Source organism: Ziziphus jujuba, chromosome 2 (genome assembly GCF_031755915.1).
Source record: "Ziziphus jujuba cultivar Dongzao chromosome 2, ASM3175591v1".
Taxonomy (NCBI): domain Eukaryota; kingdom Viridiplantae; phylum Streptophyta; class Magnoliopsida; order Rosales; family Rhamnaceae; genus Ziziphus; species Ziziphus jujuba.
Window position 1 is genome coordinate 4,739,161 of NC_083380.1, and position 10,555 is coordinate 4,749,715.

General features: G+C 33.8%; 1 protein-coding gene across 6 annotated transcripts; it reads right to left on the bottom strand.

The window, feature by feature from the left end:
* Positions 1 to 2,487: 2,487 nt before the first annotated feature.
* LOC112491472 (uncharacterized) lies at positions 2,488 to 10,302 on the bottom strand. 6 transcript variants are annotated; one of them, XM_060814119.1, is made up of 11 exons: positions 10,152 to 10,302; positions 9,606 to 9,834; positions 6,561 to 6,737; positions 5,131 to 5,805; positions 4,894 to 5,037; positions 4,602 to 4,730; positions 3,675 to 4,310; positions 3,473 to 3,568; positions 3,273 to 3,401; positions 2,915 to 3,171; positions 2,488 to 2,814 (listed from the first exon to the last, which is right to left on the bottom strand). In XM_060814119.1, the coding sequence occupies exons 4-7, from the start codon at positions 5,317 to 5,319 to the stop codon at positions 3,864 to 3,866; spliced, it is 909 nt and encodes a 302-aa protein (XP_060670102.1). In that variant the 5' UTR covers positions 5,320 to 5,805; positions 6,561 to 6,737; positions 9,606 to 9,834; positions 10,152 to 10,302; the 3' UTR covers positions 2,488 to 2,814; positions 2,915 to 3,171; positions 3,273 to 3,401; positions 3,473 to 3,568; positions 3,675 to 3,863. The 6 variants fall into 6 exon arrangements, with proteins under 6 accessions (XP_060670102.1, XP_060670104.1, XP_060670101.1 ...); XM_060814121.1 differs by having other exon boundaries at positions 5,131 to 5,812; XM_060814118.1 differs by having other exon boundaries at positions 5,131 to 5,825.
* Positions 10,303 to 10,555: the final 253 nt, after the last annotated feature.

Below are 10,555 nucleotides of genomic sequence, written 5' to 3' on the forward strand. Positions count from 1 at the left end.
AAAATGATAATGATATGCATCCTGAAATGAACAATGAAGGAGTTGATGATGTTAGGGTTCATTGTGCTATAAGTGACCATATATCATTAAGCAACAGAAGTGGTTCTATGGCCATATTTTCATCAAAGTTCACTGGCTGTGAGAGCATAGTAGTTGGACAATTATTTTGCAACAAACATGACTTATAGAATAAACTGAGTATCTATTGCATGTGAGAAAATAAAGAGTTCAAGGTGACACGGTCAACTACACAACGGTATGAGGTTGTATGCTTGGAAAATACCTGTAAATGGCAACTATGTGCAACCACATTTAAAAATGGAGAAATATTTGTTGTGAGAATTTTTGATAATGTACACAGTTGCTCATTAGGTATCTTGCCAGTAGCCGAGTTATTGGGCAATGTATCAAATATAAATATGAAGGTATTGTACGTGTTTACAAACCTAAAAAAATTCAACATGATTTTTTGCAGAGGTATGGGGTGAATATAAGCTACAACAAAGCATGGAAAGGTAAAGAGTATGCACTTAACAGTGTTAGGGGATCTTCAGAGGAGAATTTTGCTAAGCTGCCTGCCTACTGTTATGAGTTAGTGTCAAAGAACCCTGGGACTGTTACACGTATCAAAACAGATGATAATAACAATTTTGTATATTTCTTTATGGTGATTGGAGCAAGCATTAGGGGATTTAAATCCCACATAAGATCCGTGTTAGCTGTTGATGCAGTTATATTGAAAGGGAAATACAAAGGGTACAAGTCTATTGCATCGGGCATGAATGGCAATAAGCAAATATATCCTTCGGCTTTCGGCATTGGAGATGGAGAGAACGAGCAAGAATATACATGGTTTTTCCAAAACCTCAAGGATGCCATCGGAGATTTTCCGGATTTGGTGTTTGTGAGTGATAGACACCCCGCTATTGAAAGGGCATTACCCAAAGTTTTTCCTAATGCATACCATGCGTTGTGCACGTACCATATAAGCAGAAATATTAAAGCAAATGGACATGTGAAAGATGAAACAATAATACAATGTTTCATGCTCGTAGCTAGTGCATATTTGGTTGAAGATTTTGAGTTTTATATGGGGCAAATTGAGGCAAAAAACAGTAGCACTGCCCAGTACATTCGATCATGTGACCCTACAAGGTGGGCACGTTCTCTTTGTCCATGTAGAAGGTACACTATCATGACCACCAATATTGCAGAAAGCTTGAATGGTATTTTGCTATATGTTAGAGAGATGCCAATAGTAGCATTAATTGAGCACATACAGGATTTACTGCAAAGGTGGTTTTATGAGCGACGTACTGCAGGTGAAAAATTGACGAAGCCTGTGACTAACCATATGGAAGAGCAACTCAAACTACGAAATTTGGAGTCCATCGGACTACATGTGAAAGCCATTAATATGCATGAATTTCTTATGGAAGGTGGGAGTTTGAGGGGTACAGTTAATCTCCAATCAAAAACATGCTCATGCAAAGTCTTTGATCTTGATCAATATCCTTGTGATCACTGTATTGCCGCTTGCAGAGACCGCAAAATTGCTCCTTATGGCATGTGTTCTCATTACTACACCGCGAATGCATATCGTGCAGCTTATGCTGAGTCCATTTACCCCGTGTTAGATGAAAAACAGTGGCATGTCCCGGATGAAGTGGCAAGTCGTATTGTTCTTCCACCAAGATGGACACGTAGACGAGCTAGTAGGCCGAGGATGCAACGCATACTATCCGAAGGTAAAGATGTTATTGGACGTAGATGTAGCCCATGCGGTGGTGTTGGACATTATAGGCAGAGATGTACGAAGCCATTGTCTTATGCTTCGAATTAGAAAGCATAAAATCCATTATCTAATGGTTTAATATGTTTTGATAATTATTTCATATCTTGGATATTATATTTTCTACTCCACGGTGGAAGATTTATAAGAATCTTTTTTTTTTTTTTTTGAATTTAATCCCAAATGAAGAAAGGCTTTCTGGAGTTGATTTTAAATCTTTAGTTTACATATCATTTTATGAAATGTCCAAATGATTTTGAAAAGAAAAATATATATATATCATTTTTTCTTTTCTTTAAAATGGTTATTGATTTTAAATGTCAATACAATTTTTGTTAATTCCATCTTCATCTTATATAATATTTGTCTCCACTCTCAATTTTTTTACCCCACTATTAACTTAAATAATCTATTAGAAATTGATTTTCCAAGTGGAGGAAATTAGTTTCTGATAGGAGTAAAAATTATTCAACGGTTTCCGCTTGGAGGAAATTTTTTCCAACAGGAGGAAAACGATTTCCGCTTGGAGGAAAAATTTTCCGAGTGGAAGAAATTTATCCAGAGGCTTCAATTGATCTCCATATGGGATTTCTGATTGGAGGAAAATTTTTCCGCCAAGAGGAAATATTTTCTGACAAGCAGAAAATTTTTGAGAATTTGCAATTGAGCTCGTAAGATGTTTGTGCATAACGGAATTCTAATAAATAAACATGGCACATTTTCTATAAGGTCAATTAGTTATCCTTACATCAATAACACATCGTTATTTTTGTTAAATGAACATTATAAGCCACCATTATCTTTACAATTAAAAGTCTAATATAATAAAGAATATGCATCTATAAACATGACAACAGGAAAGAAAAATGCATCACCACCCAGCTCATATGCTTAGTTCTTTGTTGTAAGCCTCATATACATACTTATTCATAAATAACTCTATGTCATCTTGTGTGAATGTCACTGGTAATCTAGCATGTAAAAACTAGATGGTCTTGAGTGTAAACATGCCACAATCACCACTACAAAAAAACAATTATTATAACGTATATTAGTATTATTATAACCATATTCAATAGTTAATATTTATTCAACAAACATGTACGTATTAAGGGGTTTTACCCGTTACTTTGCTGAGGGAAATTTTGTGCCAATTCACATGTAAACTTATCAACGGAGTCGATAAGATCCGGCCGCTGCTCATAAAAGGATGCATACCGCAGTAAATAAGGTAACATAATGCATAATTTTTGGAAATAAATTTTTCCCCTGTTTCGGTTGCCAGCCTTATTTGAGTCATATACAGTCATACAACGCTCTTTCAAGTCCATGTGCCCTACCAGCCAATGTATGTTGCGCTTGTTTAGTGGAATCAACAACTGTCAATACATTACAGGATTTCAGTTAGCACAACAAATAAAGGAAGGCCCATGAATAAATGAATAGTTAACATTACACAATTTGGACATGTATATTGTACATGATTTACAAATTTCCATGGCTTTGACTCCTTCATTCGAATTCCCAATACATATTCTTGCATTGCATATGAGAATTGGAGCTTAGATGGATTGGCGAAGAACTTTCCATAACACTGCTCAATGTATACCTACAACAAAATAAATTATTAGTTATCCAAAATCACAATAGCCACATATAGGACACCTGTCCTTTACTTACCCAAAATCCTCCATCTATCACCTCAAAACTAGGATCAAAAACATCAGGGAATCGATTGGCACGTACACGAAATAAGTAAGGCAGGACTTCCATATGCTGCATTGAAAGATGAGTTGATTTTAAATTACATCCATGCAGTTGAACAACTATCTATGGAATTTATCAAATTATAAAATAAAAATCTTGATCGAAAAATACTTACATCATGATTTAGCCACTTCTCACTGGTTATAAGCAACTGGAAAAAGTCTTTACCCGCAGACAAAATGTCCATATCAACCTTTGCTGCCCAACTAGACTTCATAAATTGGTCAAAAAATTTTACAAGTCGTGTGGGTACTGATTTGTATGGGTCGAACTTCAAAGTAGAAGATGCACCGGGTAAAGTGCACTATAGTTTTTTCCACAAGCCTCTAACATTGTAAGGAGTTGTAATAGCTGCTGCCGCCTTCCTATCCTGTCTCCCGATATCTATACTTTGCTTAGCAGCTGCTACCTTTCTTGCACGTCTTCTGGCAGGAAACTTTGATGGAGACACTTTCTCGATAATCGTAACACTTTGTCCTGCATCGTCTACAACAGATGGACGTGACTGTCTATCAACGGGGGTCGCATCAGGACCAAACTCTTCTTTATTTTCATCCCCTTCAACGTCCACTTCCATTCCATCTCCCAACCCATCAGCACCAATTCCCACTCCTTGGTGCTTCATTAACTTATCAAGCTTGGTCTTCAAACTTGCAAACTCTCTAAGCATGGTGATTCTTAAATCCTTAACGTCTTGCCGTACATTAGCCACTTCACCTTCAAGGATAGTTAATCTCTCTCTCAAAGGTACCTAAAAGAAACAATAATGATTAGTACTTGCAATAATAAAAAAATAAACATTCATACAATTTATTCAAATCTCATCATGGGATGGAGTCGTTGGAGGTTGGGATGGAGTCGATGGTTCAACACGAACATGAGCAGCAACTCCTGTAATCGATGATGAAGGCTGGTCTGACGACTTATATCCCATTTGCCGCCTCCCTCCTTTACCCATAATTTCCACAGATGCCTCTTTTCGTTTCTTACTTTTTCCACTTCTTGTAAGTGGAAGACTTTCATCTTTTTCATTATGACTTGCCTGTGGTGGCTTGTCTCGGACAGCAGGTGCAACATTGTATGGAGTACTGTCATGATGTACATCCCATGCAATTTTGCCAATATATGCATGCTCAAATTCAGTTACATTCATTAAGCCATGAACGGGATACTGCAGAAGACAAAAGGAATTATCATCAAGTGATTATTAAGTAATACTCATATTCCTACAAATACTGTAAAAGTCTATAGATAATAGTACTATGTTGGAATGTATATTTATATATATATATATATATATTTGAACATATAAGTGGAAGAACTCATATACTTACATCACGATGATCGAATAGTTCAGTGGCCTTCTCAAATCTTGGCACTTGTGAAATATGCCAATTAAGAATTCGAGGGAATGCCATGTCCGGCAACTTCTTTTCAAATGCTTGACCTAACAAAGGAATTGTCCCAAAACCCCAAATCTGTCAAACAATTAATTAATAATGAATAAGTAAAGAAATACACACCATAAATACAAGTGTAACAAACTTTAAATAATAGTGTAACAAACTTACCATGAAAGCCAAAGGAAACCCACAAAGACTATAACTCTTTGACATGTTTAAAGCCATGGACTCTCTATGCTCAAAAGCACTCTTTAACGATCTAATAGTGGTGGTATATGATGAAGTACCCCATGGATAGTTATTGAAGTACTCTAAATCATCCACCATCTCCAAGTGATTATGAGGTGCGGTGGCCATGCTTTCTTTGCCTAGAAGAACCGTCTCTAGGAGATATAATAACGCCAACTTCAATCTATCATCATCGGCTTCATCATCGTCTTAACACTGTGCGGTCATGAAAGCTTCGATTATCTCCGAGTTAGTGACCTTTCGCTTTCTGCGAAAGTATGTGTCACTAATACGAGTAGAGATGTTAACTCGCCTATTAGGTTCATAACCAAACCGTAAACCTATAATTATGGTGAAGTCTCTCCGCGTAAATCGAGCACCACGCCCTCCAAAATTGAATACCATAGAATCTTTGTCATCGCAAACACACTGCCTATACAGCATGCTATTGACGATGTGGCCACTAAATTGTATCTCGTTAGCCTTCAAAAAGTGGCCAAAACAGCTATCCTCGAACTTCTTTATTTGGGCTGGAGTCAGCTTGAACTTAATATCCGACACAGCTTTCCAGAAGTTTGATCTACAATTAACCTTTGCCCTTGATATCTCCAAGTCCTAAAACCTTCATTAGTAATCTGAATCCATTTATCTACAAATCAAATACAACAAAGCATAACATATGGAGGAAACATTTTTTCCAACACAAGGAAAGCCTGGAGGAAAGTTTTTCTGCCTGGAGGAAAAAGTTTCCACCTGGAGGAAAAAGTTTTCCGCCTCTAGGAAAAAAAGAGGAAATATTTTCCTCCAGGTGGAAAATTTTCCAGAACCTAAATGACATACACCTAACGGGATTTGTGCAACAATATAATGAAAATGGCTAAAGAATCTTTTCAAACCAGCGCATATGTGGATTTAAAAGCTACAATATCTTCTATATATTAGTGTACATAATACATTAGGAAACAAACCAACCATGGGCATGTGACATTGCTTCCTAAAGATAACCTATAGTTCTAACACATACATTATGGTTTCACATTCAAACCTCCCATTAAATTCAAACAAAAACACAACTTCATAATAGTTTTAATTTCACATTTCACATTTCACATTCTAACCATGCAACACAAACATTTCCGTCATACCAAATAACACAATATTATAAGCATAGCTCATAATGACAAAAGTTCAAAATTAAGCAATTCATAAAGAGATGACTTATCATCTCTAAATAATCCATTATGAAAACTATCAACAATTCTGAAACAACATTTAATGCAGCACAAGTAAAGGTTCAATGATAAGTTCGTTACATTAAAGTGAAATTAGTTTGCATAATATTTTCTATTTTGTTTAGAGAAGCAACTTACATTAATGGAGAACAAACCGCCACCAATGCTTCTCTATCTATTTATATCTCTCTCTCTATCTCTCTCTTTCTCTATCTCTGTAAGCATGTGTAATTTTCTCATCATACACTTGTAACTCTATGAACGCAAATTTTGTGCTTTAATTTTCAGCTCGGTCCATCATTTGCTCCGACAATGCTGAAAAATATAGAAAATCAATATTAGTAACAAAACTTAAAAATTTATGTATTTCTTAGTTTAACTAAAATGAGTTAACTAAACTGAAATGAATTTACAATAAAACATTTATTAATCACGACAATAATATCACTATATAGCTCTGACAATTTTTATAGATACATGCCAAGGAAATTTATAGATTCTAGCTTCTATGAAAGAATAAAAGGCATCAAATACTTAAATAATAATATAAAAGCAAGCAGCTTGTCATAGACGTTTCCAACATGAGCAAAGAATGAACAGAAATAATAATAATAAGAAGAAGAATGAGAAGAAGTAAACCAACTCCATACAAGCAAAATAAAAAATAAAAAGTAACCGACAGATTATTATTATCAGTGTGAAAGTTAAATAAACACTGAGGTAGGAAAAGACCTAAATTCATTGAAAATAGAATAAAAAATCTAACTTTGTTAGATCTAAAATGACTATATTTTAAATTTTCTATTAATATGAGAGGAAAAAAAAAAGAAAAATAATTCAACGTCATAAATTTTCACATCTTCGGGTAATACTTTCTTATTTCATTAAGATGAGAACAAAGTAATAAGCTAAAAGAATTATATGTATCAATAACTATTCTTATATACTATTACCAAAAATTACTTTACTCTGATACTTTAATTAAGGTTCAGTTTCACAAGCAATTGACTTTCAAATATTCTACGATCCTTTCATCAAATTTTCCCCAAAAAATAAAAATATTAATAAAAAGAAAAAAGCTTTTGTGGACCATGGTCCATAGATAATATAACACGTGGCTTAGAGTGCATCAGAAAAAATAATTAGGTGAAAAAATTGCAAGTTTAAAAAGAAGATTGACAGGGTCTAATACAGCTCTACTCAATGAGCTTACTCATTATTCTCTTGGTGTGTCTCAGTATGAGACCTGGACAGAGGAGGCACTGTCATGATTAAATCATAATACTCTAATTTCATTTTGCTGAATTCATGTATTGCTATTTCATCTTAATGATATTGACGAATTTCATGTAAAAAAATGAAAAAAGAACAGACCTCATGCTCACATGTGGATAGAACAAATTGCTTATACCAGAATGTAAGCAACTTAAAGGTCACATACGTTAGATTTGATTAAAAGAATTATATCTAGATTAGTAGTTTCATGAGTTGTCTAATTTGTTCCTTCCTTGATCATATTCCCAACAACCAAATGATTAGAGCTTCCAAAATATTTTCCATGTGTTAGCATATTTTATTTAAAAAAAAAGTTGTGACTCCTTATAAATTTGTGTTTCTTAATGACTTTTTCCTCCTACTGGTTGATGTTTAAGTTTTAGTAGAAGATATTTTTAAGTCTAAAATTGGTTTCAAAACCCTATTGTTAAAGTTTCTCTCCTTTCAACATTTAGCATTTTGATCCAATAAAGTTTCTAAGTTCTAAGATGGTTCCAATCCTAAGGACCCTACTAATCAACAGCCATAAATTAAACCAAACCTTTGCAAAAACTAAGAAAAATACAAAATTTAGGATGTTTATAATTTATTTAAATTATGGTCTCAAACTTAAAACAATAGTTTTTCTCCATATATATATATATATATATATATATATATGTATACACATGGACGAAAACAAGCTTTCATTCCAATGCCAAATTGTATATTGTTTGCTTTGTACTTTTATTTGTGAAAGATAAGGGAGTAAAAAGAAAAAGGGTTGGGTTATTAACAAAGAAATGTAAATTTAGTCTAACCACCCAGTGCAGGAAATTGAGACCAAACCACCTCTTTTCAAGCAGAAAATTGACTAGGGAATAAAACAATCTCTTGCTAAAACCAGAAAATGACCCCAAGGCAGAAGGCGATTTATTAGATTCACTCACTCAAAAATATCACCATCAAGAAGTAAATCCAAACTGCAAGTTATATTTCATTTCCTTAGTGGTTTGATCAAATGCAGGGTACATGAAATAAAAGATGAGACAAAATAACGGGATTATAATTTGAAAAACTAATGAATCACTAAAAGAAATTCTAGATGCAATAACAAGATTTTAGATGATGCATTTCGTTATCAAGTCAACAAGACAATAGCTCGAAGTCCATAATACCACTAATCAGAAACCATTAGATTCTTTAACAAGGAACAAAACAAAAATAACAAGAAATTATAATTTATCATTGAGATGTGGACATTAGATAAATAGGGAAGTGCGTGAACAAATCAAACTTATTGAATATTGTATTATTTATCCACATCCTGATTCATAATAGAAAAATACTATTCCAATTTTCAATCTTTTTTTTTTTTCCCTCTTCTTGAATCACATTCCATTTTTCAATCTGCTCTCCGAAATTTACATATTTAAATAGTAAATGTAACATTACCTATCTACACTGCAACATTCAATTACTTTTCAAACACTTGGCAACAAATAAAAGAAACTAGAGGAATGGAGGAAAATAAATAAATAAATAAAACAGAGGAGTTTTGAAGTGGAGAGAGTTCCTTTCAAAGTTACTGCTCCATTTCCAGTAACATTTTTTTTTTTATGGATGAATATGAAAATGGGATTAAATTGTTTCCACGTAACATTTAGATTTTTCCAAAGAGACTAGCTTTTCATTGCCTAAATATTGACAAAGGTTTAAAAATCAAGGAAAGAAAGTAAGCCAAAGAAAATCTAGAAAACAAAGAAAGCAAAGGTTTATAATTATTTTGGCAACCTCTTAAAAATTGAAAAAAAAAATGTTACTCAGATGCATAATACATATTACAAACCCAACCATATTAACAATAACAAACACAATACCAAAAGCGAGACCCATCGGCTCGAGGTTTAAGTTATGCCAATTGCCTACCTCTCTATCTCTTCCCTGGAAGACTCGTCTTGGTTGGACGATGGTGGCGTGACGAAGACGACAGCGGTGCAACGAAGATGACGGCAGCGAACGAGAGGTTGGACCAGAGCGATCAACGACGATGATGGTGTATCTTTCCTCTACCTCTGGGTGGTGACAGTGATCGAGCTTTTCAAAAGGGAAAGTAGAAAGAAACCCTAATTGTTGAAAGGGAAGGTTGAAAGAAGCCCTATGTCAAAAGGAAAAGTAATAAGAAAACGAAAAGCAACCAGAAAAAAATTTAAAATAAATAAAAAAAACACATGTGTTTTGATAGAGAAAAGAAAAAAATATATTCATTGAGGGTATTTTTATCCAAAAACGTAAAAAGTGGGTTTGTTTAAAAAACAAAAAAAATTGCTATTCTTCAAAAATCATATTACGGGGTGGCTATTTTTCGAAAAAAAAACCCCAAGTTGGAAAGGAAAACAATCGACTCATTGTGGAATGAAAAAGAGACGACGACGTTTAGACTTGGTGCAAAAAAAGAGTATAGAGAGCGCAAACCCGGTATCAGTCACATTGGCATGCTCTTGATGGTTCTTGTACTTCTTCTTCATCATCAGATCGAGTTGATATAATAAAAGGAAAGTGTTTTGTTTATTTATAAAAATAAATTTTGTGTCTAAAAACAAGTTTATATACTGTTTTCAAAATATTACAAAAAAGGTTGGTATTTTTTTAGTTTCTAATTAATTTGCTTGAAGCCTTGATTTAAATATTCGTATAATATACTATTAATTTTACAAAATTACCTTAATGGTTGGCATGGTGCCAGTTAACCTTTTAACTATTTTTATTTTTATTTTCCCCTCATTTTTATGGGCAGATGTATCAGGGATTTCTCATATTCATCTTTTCACTTCTATGATGATATACGAGAATCATATCATCAAAATTTACCTCACATT

What these genes read in the sequence shown, in the direction of transcription:
- LOC112491472 (XM_060814119.1), bottom strand. Translation starts at nt 5,319, where the DNA reads ATGGCCACCGCACCTCATAATCACTTGGAGATGGTGGATGATTTAGAG. An exon ending in GGTTTCCTTTGGCTTTCATG is followed by an intron (nt 5,038 to 5,130) that starts GTAAGTTTGTTA and finishes ATTGTTTGACAG; the next exon opens with ATTTGGGGTTTTGGGACAAT. An exon ending in AACTATTCGATCATCGTGAT is followed by an intron (nt 4,731 to 4,893) that starts GTAAGTATATGA and finishes TGTCTTCTGCAG; the next exon opens with TATCCCGTTCATGGCTTAAT.